Consider the following 24,287-nt stretch of genomic DNA (forward strand, 5'->3'; position numbering starts at 1 on the left):
TACTATATTGCTTCTGCTGTGTTTTGGTGTCCAGTCTTTTGGGTGGACGAGTTTCTCCCTTAGTGTGCTTGTAGTGCACAAGTATGTGGTGTTTACCAAAAATCCTTTTGAGCTTTTCAGACTCATTTTGGACCCAGAAGATAGGTGGTTTGAGAGAGGGGTCAGGGAGGTCATACATGTGCATATAGAAAATCCCTCACTCAACAGGGGTGGAGGCGTTAGATTCAACCTGTCTCCTATTTATCATGCTGCCCTTTTATCCATCCCCAGGAAGACCAAGACCACACCCAGCAGAAAGACCACTGTTACTGACTATTAAGGACCCATGACAATGGATGGGGAAGGACAGCAGAAGTGGGATTTTCACTTGTTCCCCATCCATTCTCCATCTAATGAGCCTATTCAGACTAGGGAGAAGTGAAACCAATGTGGAGGATATGTCAGGAGTCTCCTGCCAACACTCCTCAGGTTGAAGAAGCTACAACAGTGCCTCGACTTATGACCATAATCCGTTCCAGAAGATGGACGTAACTCGAAATGGTTGTAAGTCGAAGCACCATTTCCCATAGGAATGCACTGAAATGCAATTCATCCGTTCCGGCCGAAGGAAAAATATCACAAAAAAAGAGAGGAAAGCAATCAAGCGTGCAAGACCCATTGGAAATGCACAGAAAACAAATGGAGCAGATTGGAAATACACAGAGAACAAAGGGGGCAGGTCGGAAATGCAAAGAAAATAAAAAGCAAGGGAGGCATGCAGGACCCATTGGAAATGGGGGGGGAACCCTCCAAAAGCAACCAAACCCCCCAAGACCCATCAGAAATGGGGAAAAGCTAAACAAACACACAAACCCCCCAAGACCCATCGGAAATGGGGAAAAACACTCCAAAAAGCAACAAAACCCCTCAAGACCCATCAGAAATGGGGAAAAAAACAAAAAAAAACAACCCCGCCAAGACCCATCATAGCACAGAAACATAAACTCCACCAGCTGAAAACCACACTGCAAAAACACCAAGAACAGTGCTTAAAAAGCAGAAAATAGCACCTTACCTTACCAGGCAGCCCGAAGCCTCCCTGCAAACACACACACACTCACTCACTCAAAAGCAGAAGGAGGCAGTCCCAAGCCTCCTCCAACGCTCACTCTCTAACTGCTGGGGTGAAAGAACTACAAAGAAGCAGCATTGTCGCTACCTACAGTTAGAAATTTGAATTTCCTGCCTTTTCCCCCTGCCTTTTTCTGTTCATAAGTGGAAGCTCCAGTTGCAAGTAGAAGCAAAATTTTGCAGCCAGAGCTGATCGTAACTCGAAATGGTCATAAGTAGGGATGTTCGTAAGTCGAGGTGCCACTGTACTTGAATGAGTAGCAAAATGTTTCAACCTAATAAAAAAGAAGTCCAGTTGCCATGACTCAACTTCCGGATAACCTCACCTGGATGACTGAGAATCTTCACAGATATCCCTCTAGAGATGTTTGTTCAAATGTCAGAAAAATCAATATGTAAACAGAGCCTGTTTTTTCCCTCTCACTGACCAATCAACAAACAAAGCAAGTTAATTTGCAACTTCCAAAGATAAAAAAAGCTGCTAAGAGGATGATCAAACACACCTTGTTGTTTAAATCAAGTCTCCTTCTAGTTTTGTCTGTCTTGGCCTTCAGAAACACACTGTTGTGAAGGCTGACAAGTTACTAAATTGATTTGCACATCAGTAACTGAAAGCAGTTCTTAAAACCCAGTAGCTGTGCAGTAGTTCTGCATATTGTACAAGTCCTTATATTCTTCTTGATGATGCCTTCCCAATGTGCTGAGCTGCATTCCCATCTACCACGTTTTCTGGGAATAATATGAGTTGTAATTCAACATATCTAGAGAGCAACAGATCAGAGAAGGCTGCTTCAGGGGATATTTTCAAGATTATTTTTATAGGAACATCCACATACCAGGTCTGGATAGTTTTGATCTTCCAGATATTGTTGGTGTGAAATTACATCAGCTTTTACCAGCATAGTGCACAGCCCAACAATACCTAGAGGATCTAAAGATGCTTAACCCTTCTTTACAGGATGAACCAGCAAGAGTTGCCTAAGTATCTCATACCTTCTGAAAGAAGCATAACAATTGATACCATTTGTCTAACTGTGAGAGATGATGTATTAGAACAGAACATTGTCTATGTTTTGTTTTACCTTATTAAATTTTTATGCACCATTTATGATAGTGATTTTTTTCTGTTGTCCAAAAGAGGTACATGCATTGCACTGCCAACATATTGACTTAAATGTACCCTGCTAATACTGCTGCTCTGTTTGAGTCAACAGGTCAGTCCATAGTGGGATGCAAAGCTATCTTGATTGACGACCAGATTTTCGTGGTGGTGGCTCAACTTTTTGGTGGCTCACACATTTATAAGTATGAGGAAAGCTGGACAAAATTTGTTAAATTCCAGGATATTGAAGTTTCCCGCATTTCAAAGCCAAATGATATAGAGCTTTTTCAGATAGAAAGTGAAACATTCTTCATCATCGTGGATAGTTCAAAAGCTGGTTTGACAACAATTTATAAATGGAACAAAAAAGGATTTTACTCTTACCAGTCCCTGCATGAATGGTTCAGAGACACAGATGCTGAGTTTGTTGATATAGATGGAAAATCTCATTTGATCTTGTCAAGCCGGTCACAGATCCCCATTATCCTTCAATGGAACAAAAACTCCAGAAAGTTTCTCCCACATAGTGATATCCCCAACATGGAAGATGTGCTGGCTGTGAAAAGCTTTCGAATTCAAGATACCCTGTATATCTCACTCACAAGATACATTGGTGATTCAAGAATAATGAAATGGAATAGCAAACAGTTTGTGGAGATTCAAGCTCTCCCTTCCCGGGGAGCAATGACTCTTCAGCCCTTCTCCTTCCAGAATAAGCACTACCTAGCATTGGGAAGTGATTATACCTTCTCCCAAATATTCCAGTGGGATACTGAGAAGAAGATCTTTAAAATCTTTAAGGAGATCTACGTGCAGGCACCTCGCTCATTCACAGCTGTGTCAACAGACAGTAGGGAATTTTTCTTCGCTTCCAGTTTTAAAGGCCACACACAGATATTTGAACACAAAATTGTTGACTTGAGTTTGAGCTGAAAAGCTGAAGAAAGGAAGTGGGAGGAGAAAACACATGCATAATGACATTTTCTCAGAAAAGCAAATGAAAATGGCAGTTTTTTTTCTCACTTCCTGTCGGGAGGATGTGGCCATCCTATTAGTGAGCAGTTTTCTGAACTTTTAAAAAGTTTGCATATTTAATCAGGGATTGCATTAACTTGGTTAATTGCATGTCATGCTCATGTTACCACTGGTAATCCTACTATTATTCAGAGAAAGTGTGCAATGCATCAAAATTAATCCTAACTCACTTATAACAACACTTAAAATTTGTAGCTGGAAGTGGAAAATGAGAAAAGTCTGGAAAGTCACTATGCAGAAACTTAAGAAGACAAAAACTTCAATATGGGGAGCAACCCAACATTGAGCTGGGTTGACCTTTTCAGAACTGGTGTTTAACAAGCAACACCACATGCTTATTTGCCAATTGTAAATTATCACCAAGATGAAAAAGCCCATCTTGTCATCTTTGCTTCAATGTAAGTCAAGATCATACGCCCTGGCGTCCTTCTTGGCCCTTGAAAGCAGCTATTTCAAGAGAAGCCTCTAGAGGCCATTGATGAATTTTGATGTACTGAAAGGTGGTCCCATTTCTTAACATTTGAATGCCTGGTCAGCTTTTGGGAAGACGGACATGGTGCATATGTAATCCACTCCTAAAGGTGTCTCCCCAAAGTTGCTAGGTAGGTCACAGACGTACATTCAGCAGCCCAGCAGGCTCTGAATCAATTCAGTTAATAGCCACCCTTTTTGTTGTTGTTGTTTAGTCATTTAATTGTTTCCGACTCTTTGTGACCCCATGGACCAGAGCACGCCAGGCCCTCCTGTCTTCTGCTGCCTCCCAGAGTTTGATCAAATTCATGCTGGTAGCTTCGATGACACTGTCCATCTATCTCATCCTCTATCATTCCCTTCTCCTCTTGCCTTCACACTTTCCCAACATCAGGGTCTTTTCCCAACCTGTGCTTAATACTATGATTTTTATGATCTAGCCAGTTGTAATGAGAGTCATATATCTCTTGTCAGCCCATTTCTGTGACAGTGTCTACTAAAAGATGCATGGGAGGGATGCCATCACATATAGCTTTTTCTCATTCATTTTACTGTCTTTTCCCATGGCTGGATCTGCATCCAGGCAAAGTTAAACTCTTCAAAGTTCCATTGATTTCAGTGGGAAAGTATTAAACACATGCTTAACTCTGCCAGGATGTGGGAATTCATCGTCTGTTTGCTTGGGTGGATCATCCCTTTTAACTGATTCCCGATTAGTTTTTAACTAACCACTAGAACCTGTGTTTTTGGTACCTTTTGTGTGCTAGTAATCAATTTGTGTCTTCTTTGCTTTATGTACTTTATTCACTGCATGCTTTAAAGAATCTTCTTTCTAAATCTTACAAAATCTGAAGAGCCTTGTCTTAATGGATGATTAGGCAATTTGGTCAGGCAACTGTGCAGATCGGAAGGCTGTGTGCAATGCAACAATCAGTTCAGCTTCCAGTTATCAGATCCTTCTCTACATATTGAGAAAAAAAAGCTTTGTTTGTATCTAATTCCCCACATCAAAATAATAAAATAAAAAGCTGTATTGACATTTGGTGCTTTCAGGATGGACAGGGTGGGGTGTCAAAAATTATTTTTTCTTTTTTCCAACTAGTATCAATTCTTTCCCGGAGGGAACAAATATTTACAAACAGAAAAGAAAACTGTGATAACAGTAAGGACAATCATTTATCCCCTTTAATCCCTTTCTTTAAAGGCTTATATATATAAGATTATGCACTATATCATCCACAGTGCATTATCAGAATAAATATCATCACTTTATTACATATTATATAATAGATATAAAGTGATAATTTGTACTTTCCAGGTTATAGTACAGTAATTGATATTTCCCGGCTTAGTGTAATTCTCCCTTATCCACACCTACACAAATCACAAAGGGGACCTAATTTTCAAGGAAACTACTTTTGTTTTAAAGAGAGCGTGTGATACATATTTGTGTAGAAGGCAACGCTGGATGTACATCTGTCTGTGTGGAGTTCAGTATAACTGAATTTGCACCACCACCTTCCCTGTTTTGTGCAAACTGTAAAGCAGTAATAAGGTAACTTGGGCTGGCAGCAGCTTAGTGATCATACCTTTATATGTACAAATGGGACAGGTGACCACTGCATGTTCTCTGGTTCTGTACTTCAGCTTCCTCTCTCTTTCTCTCCCCTGTGCTAATGCAAACGAATCTTCAATTTTGCCCCACAACATGAACTTTCTTGGCTAAAGACAACCTGAAATCCCTGATTTGAAGCATGGCGATCCTAATAAACCATAGTGCTGACAGCACTAACCAAATGTCAGAGAACAGTATTTATGACAAAATCTCTCCTTAACATGGACTTCTTCTGTAGTTGGACTGGAAAGGTCTGGAGATGCTTTGTTTGCAAACACGCTGAACCCTGGGGTCAAGGCAGCCTCTTCAAGCTGGCTCCAGACTCTTGCTTCCAGCGCTATATTTTACATAACTTGTCTCCACTGTATGAGCCAAAGTCTTTTTTTATCCCCACCCATTTGAGATAAGCCAGTAAAGTGGTAGCTGTTCCCATTGGAGTTAAATGAAGCACTGAAAATGTTAGTGGTAAGTCTCTCTGGGCAATCTAGCTGTTAAAAAGCTGTTGATGCCAAAATGATGCAACTCCAGTACATCATTCAAGGATGAAACATTGTACAAAAGGCTTTCAAAAGAAGTGCTACAGGTTACAGAATTCAGGTTGTGCCCTTCATTCCTCCTAGATAGAGTGGCCCTGCAGGGTGTGGAGACTTGGTCATGGCTGGCAAACAAAAGGCTGCATCTTTACCCAAACAAGCAGAGTTTTCCCCTTTGGATTCCAGAGGAAAGCTATCTTCTATACCAGTGCCAGTTATCTTTTGTCAACAGAAGGAAAAACATGAGCAAAAATAGACTTTGTGCAGTTCTCCCTTTTCCCATTGCAGAAATCTATGGATCAGAGACCACTCTCAGGGGTTGGATATAGCAATATCTGGCATGTTAGAGCAATACATGCAGTGGCCCAAATCCAAAGAAAAACTAAACATCTTGTGATGCCTTAAAGTCTAACAGATTTATTGTGCCATGAGCTTGTGGCAGATGCAGCCATGGAAGCTTATCCCTGAAATAAACCTAGTAGCCTTTAAGGTGGTATAAAGCTCATTCTTCTTTTTGCTGCAATACACTGTTTCTGTAATCCAGCAAATATAAATGCTCCCACTGGGATCAGGAAGAACTAACTGCTTTATTGTTTGGCTCTGTTCATTTCAGTAGATTGTAAGTGCATGTAAAGATCGCTGGATGTCTTTCTCCAGTGTGCCCTCTGTAATATCATTCTGTTATAAAATTAAAAAGGCATGTCTGCTACACCCAAGAAATCATACAAGAATCCCACTATAAGCATGGTCCTTTTACTGCAACATTAGTTGGCCTCAGTTATCCTGCTCACAGGTGGGATCAGCATGCCCGACAATAAGCCTGACTGTTGACTTCTATATTACAACATGTGCTTCACAAAGAACACAGATAATGATAGGTTAACATGTTATCAGGTAATAATGTGGAAACTGAATCTTTTGCAATAATGAAAATGGAGTCTGACTTGGTGTGGTTTCTAATCTATGGTATAAGAAAACCCATCTGGTTTTTCATAACAGATGGGTAATGAAAAGACACAATCCAGCCAATGTTAGAATCTATTTCTTTTATTATAAATTATTTTACTATATATTAAAATAATTCATTTCATCTATTTCCTGTCTTACTTCAAAAATATTTAAAAGAGCATACATATTTCCCCCACTCCAGATTTTTATGCTCATGACAACTGGTTATTTGGGTGAAATAACCAGAGTGGTCCGGTGGGCCAGATAGGCGGGGTATAAATTAAATAAATAAAAAAATAAATAAATGAAACACAGTGACCAACCAAAGGTTGACCACTGGGCTTCATGGCTCACTGGGAGTTTGACCCTGAGTCTCACTGATCTGCTCCAACACTCTATTTAAGTCTCCACTGAAATCAATAGGGCTGCATCATGCCTAAGTTTCATCTGAGAAAGATTTCCAACAACATTTTAAGTGCCCTAGTTGCCCACTCCTGCAATCAACTGTACTGCCACCACTGTATTTCATTTGGACCTTCTCTGTTTTTTAATCTCTCTCTCCCTCTCTCTCAGATTCCCTGAGATACACGAATGTTTTCAATGCAGCAAGATATATAAAGCAACATGGTTGAGAGCCAGCTGCATCTTTTCTATGAATACACCTCCCTTAGAAAGCTATTGAAAATGTATTTCTATAAATACATAAACAGGTACATATTAAAATCAGGGATTCTCAATAAAAATGTTCACAAAATTATTTCACACTACAGTCCAAAACATGCTTATTTCAGGCTCCATGGATTTCAGTCAAATTTGCTTCTGCGTGCAGCCTAGGGAAACATCTAAAATGTTAAACTGGTTCTGATCCAGTTCTAGCTATGGGAAACGTATTGTACATGTCAATGATTATGCACATAAAGCCATCTCAATAGGAGGAAGACAATCAATAGTATCTACATAGCACTTTTAAATGTTCATAGTGTACACTTGTATCAGACACAGTCCAACAAAAAATTAGTTGCCAAATTAAATACACTAGAATGGGACTTATCTGAAACCAATGTGGTCCCTTGATGTAAACAGATTTGATTCCAACTAAGTTTGTCACTGGTCATATGGATTACCTATGTCATGTCAAGGCTAGGGTAAGCACTACTAGAACATAACACTGATATTGTCACTGGGAAAAGCAAAAAACTAACTGGACACAATACTCACCTGGAGTATTGTGTCCAGTTCTGGGCACCTCAATTCAAGAAGGATGTTGACAACCTGGAACGTGTCCAGAGGAGGGCGACCAAAATAGTCAAAGGTCTAGAAGCCATGTCCTATGAGGAGCAGCTTAGGGAGCTGGGAATGTTTAGCCTTACAAAAAGAAGGTTAAGAGGGGACATGATAGCCTTGTTTAAATATTTGAAGGGATGTTGTGTTGAGGAAGGGACAGATTTGTTTTCCACAGCTCCAGACACTAGGACAAAGAGCAATGGTTTCAAACTACAGGAAAAGAGATTCCACCTGAATCTCATGAAGAACTTCCTGACAGTCAGAGGTGATTGGCAGTGGAATATGCTGCCTTGGAGTGTGGTGGAGTCTCCTTCTTTGGAGGTTTTTAAGCAGAGGCTGGATGGCCATCTGTCGGGAGTGCTTTGATGGAGTTCCTGCATGGCAGGGGGTTGGACTCGATGGCCCCTGTGGTCTCTTCCAACTCTGTGATTCTATGATTCTATGATAACATTGAAATGCACTTAAAATATGTTCATACAGCAAGTAAGATAAAGCAGCAAAAAAGTCTCTCTTAAACACACAACAAAAACTGAGGGGGGAAAACCCCAAATCCACCCAGTCTCAATAACAAAGGATTATGGATAAATTTATTTATTTATTTATTTATTTATTTATTTATTTATTTATTTATTTATTTATTTATTTATTTATTTATTTAATACCCCGCCTATCTGGCCCACCGGACCACTCTAGGTGGCTTCCAAATATAAAATCAAATAATAAAACATAGACAAATACATAATAATCAAACAAGAACAGCAGTAAAAATAAAAAGGAAAAGTAAGAAAAATCAAGAGTTGGCTGGAGGGAAGGCCTGAATAAACAGCCATGTTTTTAATTGAGTTTTAAATTTACTGAATGAACACAAAAAGTGCAATGAATTATTCATGGGAACACCACCAATTTCAGTAGCTTTATTTCATCTTGTACCCATATAATGTAAATGGAATACCACTTTTCAAATAGTAGCTTTATCACTGTGGCTCATTTGGAGATAAGGTGGTCACCCTGGGGTGTTAACAGGCTGATTCTGTGTAATGATAGGCATTCTTACCTCTAAACATGATGGTGTTATAAGCAGTACTTGGAAAACTTTTTGTGGCTTAATACAGTTCTTAAAAATCTCCCAAGCCTGCATGGCTACTTCCCATGTGGGAGTTCTAATTCCAAAAAATAGCTACTCCCAACTCTGCCTGGAAGACTTCAGTCATAACTAAGCATACATGGAAATCAGTCCCAATGAAATAAACAGACTCTGCTTGCAAGTAAACATCAGCTACAATCTCTCCAAGGTTAGATGCATGCAGGCTCCACTGATTTTAATGGGTGAGATTCAACTAACATGCAATAGATGCATGCTTAACTCTGTCACAGGCAACAATGGGAAATAAAAATGCTTTACATTTGAACAGCTTGGGTCATGCTGATGGGTGTTTATAAGAAACCAAGATTTTGAAAATATGCACATTTTTGGTTGTTGCAATAACCAGACCACAGAATCAGCACCAAGGACACGGTTTGGCCAAAAGGAAAAATGTTCAAGTCCAGTTTCTTCCAGTGTTAACAGTAAAACAAACACATAACCCTCTTATAAAGTGTATGCTTAATTTTCACATTAAAAGTAATGGGATGTGAAAACATTTAACTTTAACTTTGGCTCCAGCGCGTGCCCTTGGTGTTCCAAACAGAACAGATCCGTGCTGGCTGAGGCCTGGAAGGCACCAAGATTTCAGGGGCCAGAAAAAGTCAGGGTAGAGGAGATACATAATTAGAGCAATTAAGGGGCAGAACAGGAACCACATTTAGCTTTGTGCAATTTCTTTCTTCTTCTTTAGAAAACCACAGTTCAAAGGGGGAAACTTTAAAAAACAAATCACACTTCCACTTCCTCCCCCTCAGCATATTAACATTGAAGCATGAAAAAGTGAAATATGTGGGGAACAAAAATACATGTTGCAGGGTGGAATTAATACTTTTTTAAAGGATTGTGAAGACAGCTTAGAATTAGGTGAATCCAAATGTTTCCATTGCCTGTTTTGTGAAAGAGCAATGGACATGATTGACTTTAGTATTTAAGTCTCTCTGATTTCAGTGCAAAAATAAAACATACACATTTTCATTTCATTGAAATGAATGGAACAAAACTGTTTAATGTTGGCTGGATCACAGTGTCTATATAAGAACAGGGGTGAATAGCTATGCATACCTCATACTTTCATTAAAAAGTCTACATTAAAGGCATTTGCAAGGAAAAGTGATTAAAATACACTGCCACTGGGCACAGTTTTTATGTATCATCTATAAATGCAGTAGTTTATAAAAGTGTAAAATGGTCTTGTAGCAGCAGAAGCATTTAAAAGCTGTACATACATCTAGCTCTCTTATGGACAGAGTTCAATTACCTTCTGTGCTACTTATGCATACATGTACTCTATTAGTATGTGAATAAAGTAAAAGTTAGCAAAAGAGTGTTCTTTTGTCTGCTAAAATGGTCAGTTTGGCAGCACATGAAAAACTGAATGTTACGGGATTCAAGGGAGATGGGTTCTCTTTAAATATCAGAGTACAGATTGGCTGATGGAGAAGACTTCCCTGTTAGTCATCTGAGGAGGAGGATCTTTCAAAATAGACACTGCTGGCTCATTACATTCTGCTGTCAGAAGCAGAACTGAGATGCCCTCTCCTCCCTCAGACACCCCCACCCACCCTACCAGTCAATAAGTTAAAACATGAGTGAGCAACTTATGGCCATCCAAATTGTGTTGGTCTGTAATTTCCAGCAGTCATAGTTAATGTAGCCAGTTGCGGTGCAGATAAATGAAACTGGAGTTCAACAACAACGGAGGGCTCTCCCCTGCTCTCAAAAATTAATGCAAAGAACACCAGGGGCCAGCATTATCTCACCTGAAGCATGCCCCTTCACTTTGTTCAGAGCTCTGCAGTCATAACGCCTGCTGCCAAAAGCTGTCCTCACAAGTATGTCTTCTCTCTCTTCAGTCACCTCCCATCATCTGCCACAGAGGGTCCAAAACTGCTTTCTGAAACTCAACTTTTTCCAGGTCTGTACTCATGACGGGAGCTGCAACCTGAGGTGCCACTGGATGAAGGAAACTGGAGCGTTCCCCATTCTGCAAATCTACTTATGAAAAAGGAGCCGGGTCTACGGTTTTCCACAGCAACTATTCACATCTATTTCTATTGCTGCTCTCTGCAAAGGTCAAACAAAATATATACTGGGAGGAGAGTGTAGCATGTCCTTCCTTGTCACAGAAAAGAACTCAGTATGAAATCACATGGTAACAATATTTTTGTTGCAGCAAAAGTCCCACATCGTACTCATCCCATGCAGAGGCACTTGTAAGAGAATCAGTAGCTCACGGTTTCACTGCTATTCCACAGCTTCTCTGTACTCCGGTCTGAACATCAAATGGGAAGCAAGGAGAAATATCCCTTTGTAAGTCTTGCCACCACAAGATGGACAAGATTGCTGTTTATTAGTGATCCTCAAATCTCCATTTCATTGTGGATACACTTGCATGAGGATTTTGGGCACCTCTTTCGGTATAAAATAAATTGGGTATGAAATAAATCAGACCCGATGCCAATGGCTAAACATGGATCATGAGATATGTCTTGAATCTGACTTTTTCAATAGTGCCTGAAAGCTTTCATCTATTTCAAAATTTTTGTCCTTAAGGACATTGGGCAATTAATTAAATTGAATTAAAAGCCAATACTATTCACAGTAAAACTAGATCTAGACCAGGGGTGTCAAACTCAAATTCATCGGGGGCCGCATCAGCAGTTTGGTCCCCATCAAAGGGCCGGTTGTATCTGTACTGATGGCCTTGCAAGGACCCCATCCGACTTGGTGGGAAAAGGAAGGAAGAGAAAGTGTGTGTGTGTGTGTGTGTATGTGTGTGAAGGAAGAGAAAGTGCCTGTGTGTGTGTGTGTGAGAGAGAGAGATACAGGAAGAGAATGTGTGTGTGTGTGTGTGTGTGTGTGTGTGTGTGTGTGTGTGTGTGTGTGTGTGTGTGTGTGTGTGTGTGTGTGTGTGTGAAGGAAGAGAAAGTGCCGGGGTCTCTGTGTGTGTGTGTGTGTTTCTGTGTGTGAGAGAGATACAGGAAGGAAGAGAACGTGTGTGTGTGTGTGTGTGTGTTTGTGTGTGTGTGTGTGTGTGAAGGAAGAGAAAGTGCCGGGTTCTGTGTGTGTGAGAGAGAAAGAGAGAGAGAGAGACAGAGAGAGTTACAGGAAGGAAGAGAATGCGTATGTGTGTGTGAAGGAAGGGAAAGTGCCGGGGTCTCTCTGTGTGTGTGTGTGTGTGTGTGTGTGTGTGTGTGTGTGTGTGAGAGAGAGAGAGAGAGAGAGAGAGAGTTATTTAGTATATGCAACTCTGCTTGGATCGCGCAAAAAAAACGCATTCTTCGGTCCTTTCAAATCCTCAGGCATTCCAATCGAGCAAGAGAGAGAACGGAATGTCAGGGAAGGGAAGGGAAGGGAAGCGAGCAACTAGCCAGCCCTCCCTCCCTTCTCTCCACGGCTGGGTCGAACGACCGCCTCCGACGTTACCCAACCGGGCCGGCGCATCGCTCCGCGTTCCCTCTTCTCTCCCTCTCCTCAGGGCTGCGCTGGCCGCTGCCTCCCGCGTCCCCCCAGCATCTCCTCCCTCCGCCTCGGAGCCCGGCCAGGAACACCCACCGCTCCCCTTCCCTTCCCCTCGGGGCGACAGAGGCGGCGCGGAGCCCCCTCCTCGCGCGGCCTTGGGAACAGCTCTCGCCTCAGGCCGAGAGCGAGCGAGGAACAGGCACGGGAGGGAGGGAGGGAGGAGGAGCGGGGGGCGGAGGGAGAGGAAAGGAGTGACAGCGCCACAGCCAATCGAAAGGAGGACGTAGCCTTGTTAACTTGAGCCATTTTTTCAATGAATTTACTCCGTGCAGGCATGGAGTAAATTCATTGAAAAAAAGGGGGGGAGGCTGCAAGGCTGGCGGCGGCTCCGCGGGCCATCAGTCGAGGTCTGGGGGGCCGGATTTGGCCCGCGGGCCTTGCTTTTGACACCTGTGATCTAGACAGATAGGAGGCATTTGCACTTTTTCTTTGGGGTAGAAAAAACACTCTGAATATCAACATCTCTCAGTTAGGTCTCGAGAAGTATCCCTCCTTCATTTCTAAAGGGATATTTAAGAGGTTCCATGAACTATTCAAAGGTTCATTTGAATATCCTCTCCCTCTAGATTCTCCCTCCAAAAGCTACAGCTGCCAGTCAAGGAAGGAGACTTTGACTTTCCAAACTTGCGCTCTACCATAACGTTCTACTGCTCTCTTATGTGAATGGCTGAACTGTGTCAATGACTTCAGAGCCACCCCTCCCCATGCTCTGTGCTGGAGTCAGACTTTTTAGACTTGCCCTTTCATTGGAGGATACAGGGCTCCAAACATTTTAACAAACTTAGCAAAACATCACCTGGTATTGAAGCAACACATACACTTTGGTTAGATTTTGCAAGATGATTTTGGTTCAACCTATTCACATATAGGTCACAAAGAGTCAGACATGACTAAATGACTAAACAACAACAACAACAATATTCACAAATAGGAAGCTCACTTTTGGTATAGATTGTTGGCTCACCATTCCTCTGGAAGATTTGAGCTACTAATGGAATTATTACGGTAGGACCCCCTTATCTGTGGGATCAGTATCCGCTGATTCACTTATCCATGGTCTGGAAATATTAAAAATATTAAAAGTAAAATCATAGAAATATGCATATATTTCAAAAGATGAAGTTATCAGAATTAGCAGGAGACAGAGACCACGCTATGTATAGCACTTGCTATAATTGGTATTTTTCAGCATCTGTGAGGAAGCTTGGAACCAATCCCCTGGGAACATGAGGGTCCTTCTGTACACTCGATCAACTAATTGGAGTGAAAGATGATTCCTTGCCCATTCAGAACATGCAGCAAAAATATTAATTGCCTTCTAGCACTAAGTGGCAATGCCTGCCCTTGGTCCTTCTGCTCTGAGCACTCCTGAGACCCCTACATTGCTAAAGAGATTTAAGTCTCTCACTCCAAGTCTTGAACAGCCCTATATAAACACTGCAGGTCAAACAGCACAGGAGAAGTGGATTGGAGGACTACAATGCACCATATTAGTTAGCCAATGGAAAACCATTTTTGGCCTCAGTGTGTCTTGGCTCCCAGATCTTAGATTAAAGCTGACACATTAAAAACAAAACAAAAAAAACTTCTATTTTGTGTATAGTGGCCACCCCAAAGACTTCTGTGTAAACATATGTTATCTTCAGACAGATGTTGGAGATGTGGGGAGTGGGGGAAACTTCACTTCTTCACATGATGTGATTATGTACAGTGGTGGCTCTCTTCTGGGCAGCTGTAGTAATCAGAATTAATTAATTAATGGTACTGGACACAATTACTAGCAGCCTGACACCTCTCTACAGGACAGCACAGATGGCCTTTATGGGTTCTTCGGATTGCCAAGTATTTTATTTTGCAGGGATGGAAATCCAAATTTACTGTCAGTTAATCAATGGACAGAACATACTGGCATATGCTAAGCTCTGACCTATACAAATGTATTTGGGATGCCAGTAGGCATCAGGCATTGTTGATTTGAGGAATCATTGGCCCACTGGCAACTGATCGTGTGTCAAAAGGCCTGACCTCATGCCTATTTCTCCTTTTCTTCCATACTCCTAGGGTTTATTTTTGCTCCCTTTTCTCTTTTCCCCTCATGTTTTCAATTTTCTTCTCCTCCTTCCCTCTCTTTTTCTCTTCTCTTTTTTGTACATTTACTAATGTATCCAGCTGTATTCATGTGTTATATACTTCTTCAAAAAACTGATAAAAAGATTTAAAGAAACAGACCGTAGGGTGGGGCATCTGTCATCCCATTACTAGCCTGCCCAGCTTCTGAGACATCAGAAGCTCCCACACCTGGAATCTTGGGGAATTGGCCTCAGGCAGCCCTCCTCTGCTACCCCCAAAGCCATCAGGGACTGGGATGCTCTGACCTGGCAACTCTACATATGTGGGCAGAGCTTAATAAAACCTACTTCACATAACATTTATTGTAAGGAAATACACTAATCTTTCCAGTCAGGATAAAATCCAGCCTCCTCAATACTAGCTTTAGGTTATTTGACTTACGAAACAGCTGTGACTACACAGTGAATGCTTAAGATTTTCCTAATCGTTTTGGTTGTGCAACTTATTTTCACCAAACCCAGGCTCATTAATTTAGTGGAAAACATTTTGAAAGCTTCATTCTGGAAACACTCCACACAAAATCCCAGAAAGAGGCACCATGCTGAAAAGCACAATTGTATCCTTCTTTGTCCAGTGAAAGAACAGAACTTCCAGGCTTTGCTGGCACTGATCTGTCCATCCATTGGCAGGTCTCCATGTACCTGCTTTCAATGTATTTACAACTGAGTTTACGAGAGAGAAAAATTAAAAAGCACCGAGGCTGGGAAAGGGGTCACAAGAGATATATGGCTTTCAAACAATGATCCTTGGATCTCCTAATGCCGTGAGACAACTGAATGATCAACTTGGTGTTTGCTCCTCCACTTTGTTTCCTGTTTTGAGAATTCTACTTTGTGGACAACAACCTTAATATAGATTTCAAAGAGAGAGTTGTATATTGGCTGAAAACTACATTCTTAGAGATTTGTGTTCAGAGGCAAGTCCCATTGTAATCCGTGGGATTAGCTAAAATACATCCATTTAGAATCATTGTAAATCTTTCCCATTGGGATGAATGGACTATGCAGGGTCCAGTAAGCACATTCAGTAGGAGTTCAGCCATGTAAACAAAATACTTAGGCTGGACAGTGCATAACTTCAACTTGATCACACCTATAATGGTTTCCACATGGATATTAATGCTTCTAAAGCAAAGCCTTTTGACTTACGTCTCATGCAGTTCTTCTGTGCTACCTGTGAGACCCCCAAATCCAAAAGATGCCATCCACTTTTCTACACAACTCTGCTGGTGACCTGAACTACCAAGCAGTGGCACTGTTCTAATGCCATCAGATAGACTGATCTTAGTGGAAGATCACTGAGGTGTGTGCAGGGGTGTGTGTGTGCGTGTGCGCATGCATGCACTGGAAATGTCGAGGAATTTTGTGGGTATGGGTGTGCTTGTGTATGACTTCACATATGTGCTTCAGTATACGCACACAGCTCCCCTCAATACTGTACCAGATATAGCCCTTGGGCCAAAAGGCAGTACACCCCTGGTTTGAATTCAGGAATGAATGTCTGATGAAAAGTGCATATATGAGGCAGAAATTCAACAGGCCCACCTTTGCCCATCCCTGCAGATCTATGTTTAGCAAAGGCTACATATTGAATTGTTGCTGGTCCTCTGGCAGTCAGAGGGCACCTTGTTTGACATACAGTGACAAGTTACTGTAGATGTTTTCTGAGACTCACAGTAGATGCATACATTCCAAATTAACCTCTTGAATAGTGTAAAGATTACAGAGACCCTAAATCCCTTATTATCTTCATAGCTCTTTATTGGATTTCAGCAGAGCCCCAAGGTTGTGCAGAAAATACAATCTGAGCCTTTCTTTTGTCAGAATCTCTAGTTAATCCTCAACTTTCTCCATTTCAGCAAAACTCTATTTTTACTCTGCTTTTTCCAATGTGACTGTGAATCTCTGAAGATCGTTTTGTAAAGGCTTACAGTATATCACCACAATTACATCTAGCTTATAATATTTGCTCATTTGCATACGTGGACTTATCTGTTGGCACACTTATTTCTATTTACTGCTTGGACATTAGTACTGGATTGTGTGGAAAAACCATCATTTCCCAACTATCATGGCAATTTCAATTCTTCCGTGAGTAACTCAGCAGTCTGAATCATCACCCAGCTGCAGGTGCTTTGTTGCAATTTTCTCTGCTTCGCTGTGGTTGATGTAGGGTCAGTGGTTAATAAAACACTTGCCATCTGGTATTATCAATACATTCCTGATTTTGAATGTCCATTGGAGAAATGGTTAGCGGATGTGTGGGGAGGTCAAAGCTCTCTGCATACTAATTGCAATAACAGCTATCTTTATAATAGCAACTCTTCAATTTCAGCCTTTGCAATGGTCGCCTATTCAAAAAGCCATAGTTAGCAATTGAATGTTATGTAGATTTCAACCTTAACAAATAAATGGTTTTCTGAAATATCTCCCTAACCCTATGGCAAGCAATGAGCCCATTTTCTCTCACTTTCTCTGTGTTTGCTCTTTCTGTTTAGCCCTCCTTGCCGTAACATTGGAACTAGATAGTTTGAAGGGCAAATATCTGCCTCCCCAGAGAGCAGTCCATTGTCCCATTCTCCTCTCTTCATCTCCTTTCTCACATGCAGAACCACAGAAGTCAGGCTAACATTGTGAGATAATCTGGGCAATGGACTGATGAGAGGACCCGGAAAGAATGACAGGGATAGCAAAGCAAAAACAAGAAACAAAAGAAAATGAACAGAACAGAACAAAAACTGGTAGGAAAAGAATAGAGGCACAGGGAACTAAAGTAACACTGAGCACTGAAAAGCTTAGTCAGAAAAAGCTAGTGATTGTTGTGGGACAACTGCAGGAGATGTATGTGGGCTCAGGATATTCATCAAGAAACAGAATGGCTAATTAAATGTAGAAAACTGTAGGCAATGGTTTGAAAACAAAGGACCCAAAGGGACACGGTTGCAGAGAAAGGAGGAGCCAAGTAGAAAATGACTTGCACAAAAGATCACATAGACCCTAGGGATAGAAAAGCCTGTGCACAATTATCAGGAAGAGCTCCAGCAGAGCCAAAAACTACTGAACTTCTTTTGAGGAAGACCCTCTCTTGGTTGTTGTGGGTTTTTTGGGTTCTTTGGCTGTGTTCTGAAGGTGGTTCTTCCTGACGTTTCGCCAGTCTCTGTGGTCAGCATCTTCAGAGGACTGGAGTAGGAACTCTGGAAAATGCCGGCCACAGAGACTGGTGAAACATTAGGAAGAACAGATACTGGCCGTGAAAGCTTTCAAGAATACGAAGATCCTCTCTGCTGACTGGTTTATATTTGTTGGGGTGCACCTTTAGAAGAATAGCACTTACCAATAGAGGCACCATATGGCTCAGTCTAGGAGCCCCTGAAGCTGGAAAGTTGGGGGTGAAGGCTGAGGACTGAAATCTTTAGGTCTTCCAGGCACCACTCTACTCCACCCACTGATAGCACAAGGAAGGATTCTAAGGCTTACACCAGGTTCTAACAGACACTGCAGTATTTGGCGAAGGTTCTCTCTCTGTGCTGAAGTAACAGAGCTGCACTGCTCCTCTGAGCCCCTGGAATACTGACTGGGGTTTTTGTTATTGTTGCTAAAAATCAATCAGCTGACATTAAAAATGTAAGGTAAGAATAGGCTAATAAAGTAGAGTAGAGTAGCTCAAAACACAGAGAAGAAGACCACAAAGTGCGATTCAGACAGCAGAGTCTAATACACAAACAAGCAAACAAACAAAACAAACAAAAATATTTTATAATACACTTTATCAATCATCAAAGTGTCAGAAGACTCCATTGTTGCCATAGGCTAACAATCTCAGCCTCTTATATTCTTTGTACATCTTTGAAAGCCTTTATAAAATTTTAATTTTTAAAAATCCATGGTAAATGTTATTTTTTTTCTTTATATCATGCAATATTCTTTTAAAGAATAGTGTAAAATACATTTTGAGAACTCGCAATGTATTTCACACTTGCTTACACATATAACCCAGGACACATACGCTCCTTACAGAAAAATATGCTGCTTTTCCAAGTATATTGAGAATCTGCAGTGTTCCTGTGACTAAGAGAGGGTGGCTTCTGCTTAATGAGCATCCTGCTCAGTCCTATAATTAGGGGAGCAAAATAACTTGCACAGCTGCACAGGACACAGCTGCGGCACCTGCTACAAGATGGCTGGCTTCCTTGCTAACTCTATCACACTGCTGTAATTCCTCTTTACAATATACTCTCCTGTTCTGCAGTTGATTCCTTTGACCAAACAGGACTCCAAATAATCATTGCAATGCATTGTTTCCTTCCAAGCGGAAATGACAAATCATTGGATATTTGTATGGACCATTTTTACTGAAAATCTTGAATGATTTTTAGGCACAATCTTCAAATGAAATGCTTGCTTATAAAGTGACCTTTAGTTGTTAGAAGTCTTGAAATTGTTAATGCAATTTGGAATGCATTGGGAAATACACAGTAGTTTTCTGTTACTGTTTCTAAAATGGATTAAAAACTTGAGGCTTTCCTAAATTTCCTTGGTTCATTTACATTGGGGAAAAGGAGGCATATAAAACAAACAAACAAATCAATATGCTTGTAGCCTATGTCAACACCACCATAGGAATTGTCTGTGTTTTTAAATGGCCCTAGGATCAGATCCAAAATCCACTATCAGAAAATATTGAAATAGAACACCAACACATGTAAGAAAGTGATCTGGACCAGGGAGAGGGGCAATTGGCAGATCAGTAGGACAATTGTTGTTTTCTATTTTTATAGGAAGATTGGAAATCTTCATCTCTCTTTTCCTTTCTATCTCTAGGGTCACCTTATGTTTCTTTTTGTGCCTCCATTTTTCGTTAGAGAGGCATTCATGCACAGATAGAAGTACAGTGGCACCTCACAAGATGAATTTAATTCATTCCGCGGTTAATGTTGTCTTGAGAAAAATTCATCTTGCGAAACACGTTTTCCCATAGGAATGCATTGAAATCTAATTAATGCGTTCCTATGGGCAAAAAAAAGTCAGAGAAAAGTCAAATTTGGTTTACAAAGGGTTTAGTAAGTGCTCTTTAAAGCCATACATATTGTGCAGATGATTTCATTGTCCTGCGAGGCATTTGTCTTGTGAGGCACCACTGTAGAGGCAGGCATGAACCTCAGTTTGGAGGTTCATGCCCGTTTGTGTGCTGGCACCTGTGATGCCACATGTTCCCTTCCCCTGATTCCCTGGCTTCATCCCCCACTCAGCAGCCAGCACATGTTCCTTGGCTGATCACCCGCTCAGACAAGGAGGCGGAACAGGCAAACCCATGCTCCTGCTGAGGATGCGTCAAAGAGGAGGAGGAGAGGAGTGAGTCATTGGACAGGAAGGAGGGGGAAGGGAACATGTGGCAAAGGTCCATGCCCATATCTAGATGGAAGCCAACTTTAAGTGCATCTGCAAAGAATTTCATGAACCTTTCTCCACCACTATCCCTGTTCAGATATACTAAAGCAGTTGTTCTCAATGTTAAGTGACTCAGATGTTCTTGAACTGCAATTCCCAGAAGCCTTCACCACTAGTTGTGTTGGCTGGGGTTTCTGGGAGTTGCAATCCAAGAACCCCTAGGTTACCCAGTATTGGGGACCACTGTACTGAGACAATAAACAGTAAGCTTCCTAAAGTGTGCCTTACAACTAGTCTCCAGAGTGATTACTTCTTCTGAGTAGTCAAAAGCTTTGTATTTGGCCAGCACATTCTGCAAAATTCTGTACCAAATAATCCTAACAGGCAATACTTTCCTTATGACCAACAAAATAAAAAGTTGTTGAAATCTCTCAGTTTCATGCTAAATGTTGTAGTTGTAAGTTGTAAGCTAGTTGTAAATGCCACGGTCTTTGCTCTCCTTTGGTTGTTTTCATCTATACTTGGACAGCCACTAAAACAAAGATGCTCTTGAAGCAAGGGACTATCCTCTGATGGCCCTTCAAATAATAATAAAAAAAAACCTGCTCTCTGTCAAGCAGACACATAGCTACTCTCAGTTATTTGATTTGAATCATGAGAGTGCCTATTTGATGTAGACCAGTGGTCCCCAACCCTTTTTGGGACCACGGAGTGGTGGGGGGTGGGCTCCGTGGACAGGGGGGGCACCCCTGCACGAGTATGACATGCCCCTGTGTGAGCGTAACTCACCCTTGTATGAGTATGACATGCTCCCTGCAAGCGCGACATGCCCCTGCATGAGTATGACACCCCCCTGCATGAGTGCAACATGCCCACCATGCGTGGGGAGGGGTGGAGATCCATCTCCATGGCCCAGTTCTGGCAAGCCCACGGACCGGCACTGGGCCATGGACCGGGGTTGGGGACTCCTGATGTAGACAGTCCACCAGATACATCTCCTGTTTCTCCTGGGCAGGGTTAGAATTGTATCTGCCTTCAATTCTGTCTTCACTAAAATTTCCTTGATATTTTTAGTGTAAAGTTTTTTAAATAATATTGATGTGTCCACTTTGTTTCCAACTGGAAAACAGTAACAGAATGTCAACAGTTGTCAATTGTGTCTTTGTATATGTACAACACAGGGACTTCATTCCTTTTGAAAAAATCTCAGAGGGCCTGCTAAAGCCCTAAAACAAGCATAATGGATTAATTTCCAACTGGATAAGATTTCACAAAAATCCTGAAAGATAATTTGTTTGAAGCTTAATTTTCAGTCTGTTCTTACATGTAGGCTTTATCTTCAACTAAAGCTGGGAGCAAAATTAAGCATAAGTAATTAAACATATTAAAAAATACTGGGCTAATGTGCAGTGAGATATCAGATATTTGAGAGAGACATTAGAAACAAATGCTGAAAAAAAAACACTGAAAAAAAATCTCTCACCATGAAGCCCCAGAAGTTAATCCATCTGGCAAACCCCATACAATTGTCCCCGTTAAGTTTTCCAGGTCAGTAGTATCCTGTTCCCTGAGGATGCTACTGACCTGGGAATTCAAAGCCAGATATGAATTGAGAAGCAGTCTTGCGATGCCATACAAAGTTGGACAGTTGTAAAACTGCACCCGATAGTTGCAGTGATTGCCACCATTCCGTATCCCCAACTCTACACGAAAGCACACACCAAGGCCCAACTATAGGCACTATTTCTCCCAAGAGAGATGCAAACATACTGACAATTCAAATTAGTATCCTGAGTAAGAAGCTCAGTTTAAATATGTTTGTAAACATACCTATACCACAAAGCTGGAGAACATGTTATTTTTTTTAGCTCAGAGATCTTACTGGAGGAGACAACAGCACCAAGGAAAGGGCCGCAGCAGTTGGCAACGCCAGTTATACAGTGATCAGCCATAACGTTAAGACCAATGACAGGTGAAGTGAAAAGCATTGATTATACTGTTACAATGGCAGCTGTCAAAGGGTGGGATATATTAGGAAGAAAGTGACAAGTCAGTTCTTGAATTTCATGTGTTGGAGGCATGAAATATAGGCAAGCGAACAGATCCGAGTGACTTTGACAAGGACCAGAGAGTGAAGGCTAGACAACTCAGTCAGAGCATCTCCAAAATAGCAAGTCTTGTGAGATGTTCCCAGTATGCAGTGGTTAGGACCTGCCAAAAGTGGTGCAAAGAAGGAACACCAGTGAACTGGCATCAGAATCAAGGGCACCCAAGGTTCATTGATGCATGTGGGGAGCAAAGGCTAGCCTGTCTGGTCAGATCAAACAGAGCTACTGTGGCTCAAAGTGCTGAAGAACCTAACACTGGCCATGATAGAAAAGTGTCAGAGTACACAGTGCACTCCAGTTTGCTGCATATGAGGCAGCACAATCACAAACTGGTCAGAGTGCCCATTCTGTCCTCTGTCCACTGCAAAAAGCTCCTGCAAAGGGATGTGAGCATCAAAACTGGACCATGGACCAATGGAAGAAGGTTGCCTGATTTGATGAATAATGTTCTCTTTTAGATCAGGTAGATGACCAGGGCTGTGTGCATTGTTTACCTGGCGAAGAGATAGCGGCAGAATATACTATGGGGAGAAGGCAGGGCAGAGGAGGCAGTGTTATGCTCTGGGCAATGTTCTGCTGGAAAACCTTGGGTCGTGGTCCTCATGTGGATGTTACTTTGACACATACCCCCTACCTAGAGACTGCTGCAGACCATTTACACCCCCTTCACAGCAATGGTGTTCCCTGATGGTAGTGGCCTCTTTCAGCAAGATAATATACCCTGCAACACTGCAAAATTGTTCAGGAATGGTTTGAGGGACATGACAAAGAGTTCAAGGTGTTGTCTTGGCCTCCAAATTCCTTAGAACTCAATCAGTATGAGCATCTATGGGATGTGTTGGAACACAAATCCAGTCCATGGAGGCCCTGCCTCACAACCTGCAGGACTTAAAGCATCTGCTGTGAATGTCTTGGTACCAGATACCACAGGACACATTCAGAGGTCTTGTGGAGTCTATGCCTCAATGCATCAGAGCTGTTTTGGCAGCATGAGGGGGATCTACATGATATTGGGCAGGTGGTTTTAATGTTGTGCCTGATCAGTGTATAGTGATTCTAGCCATCCTGCATGATAAGAGGATTCCATGTTATCTCTCAGTCTGGCCATATCCTGAAAGCCTCACCTTCGCCTTTTACCCAAATTAACAACTCAGAGTGGGGGTAAAACATATGAAGTAAAATTGTGCTTTTCTAATACCTCAGCTGAGGAGAGGACTCTCTTTTAGTGTAACATACCTGAATTGAGAATGGGTTTTCCAGGGGGAAACACTACACAGTGCACTTACTCCTCATGGGGTGGATGGGTGCGCTACCCGGGTTAACACCTCATAATCTGCAGCACTAGCCTCTTTAAGCGAGGCAGAAATGGCAACTCCTTCTCTGGGATATGTGGTCTAGATTTCCTTTTTGGGAGTACAGCTTCAACTTTTTGCTGCAATCTAAGTTTTTTTTTCTCTCTCTCTCACTCTTTCTCCCTAAATGTGTGCACACAGCAGCACATGCACCAGCACATCATGTGTCAACTGATGAAGCAACCCATAGTATGTCACATACCATGGGTGAGTAACTCTGGCCTCCAAATGTCATTAGACTGCTGCTTCAACAGCCCTAGCCAACAATGGTGAAGGATAATGGGAATGATGCATTCAAGAACATCCAGAATGTTGCCTGCCCCTGATCTGGTCCATAACCTCAATCTTATAAAATCTTAATTGTATCTGGTAGCAAAAAATAGCAATTATACATTATAAAGCTGCTATCTTATACTTACTTATGTGGCAGCATAATCAGCATAACCTGTAATCAGTGCCAGTCGCTTCTAAGTAATACTTTCCATGATTAAGCTGAAAATATATGTTATAGAATATGAGAATCCTCATTAGATTTGGATGCTGCAA

At 41.6% G+C, this 24,287-nt stretch overlaps 2 protein-coding genes across 2 annotated transcripts in view; both read left to right on the plus strand.

Annotated features, from left to right (window-relative positions):
* LGI2 (leucine rich repeat LGI family member 2) overlaps positions 1-4,757 on the plus strand; it is a 41,623-nt gene extending 36,866 nt beyond the window's left edge. Inside the window, exon 8 of the mRNA XM_020780423.3 lies at positions 2,325-4,757. Coding sequence (XP_020636082.1) covers positions 2,325-3,145 — 821 coding nt within the window. The 3' untranslated portion in view covers positions 3,146-4,757. The remainder of the gene's footprint in view (positions 1-2,324) is intronic.
* Positions 3,081-24,287, plus strand: part of DHX15 (DEAH-box helicase 15) — a 382,063-nt gene continuing 360,856 nt past the window's right edge. The window contains exon 1 of the mRNA XM_078394048.1: positions 3,081-3,085. The gene's annotated coding sequence lies outside the window, so the exon portion shown is untranslated. The remainder of the gene's footprint in view (positions 3,086-24,287) is intronic.

The sequence above is a fragment of the Pogona vitticeps genome, chromosome 5 (genome assembly GCF_051106095.1).
Source record: "Pogona vitticeps strain Pit_001003342236 chromosome 5, PviZW2.1, whole genome shotgun sequence".
NCBI lineage: Eukaryota > Metazoa > Chordata > Lepidosauria > Squamata > Agamidae > Pogona > Pogona vitticeps.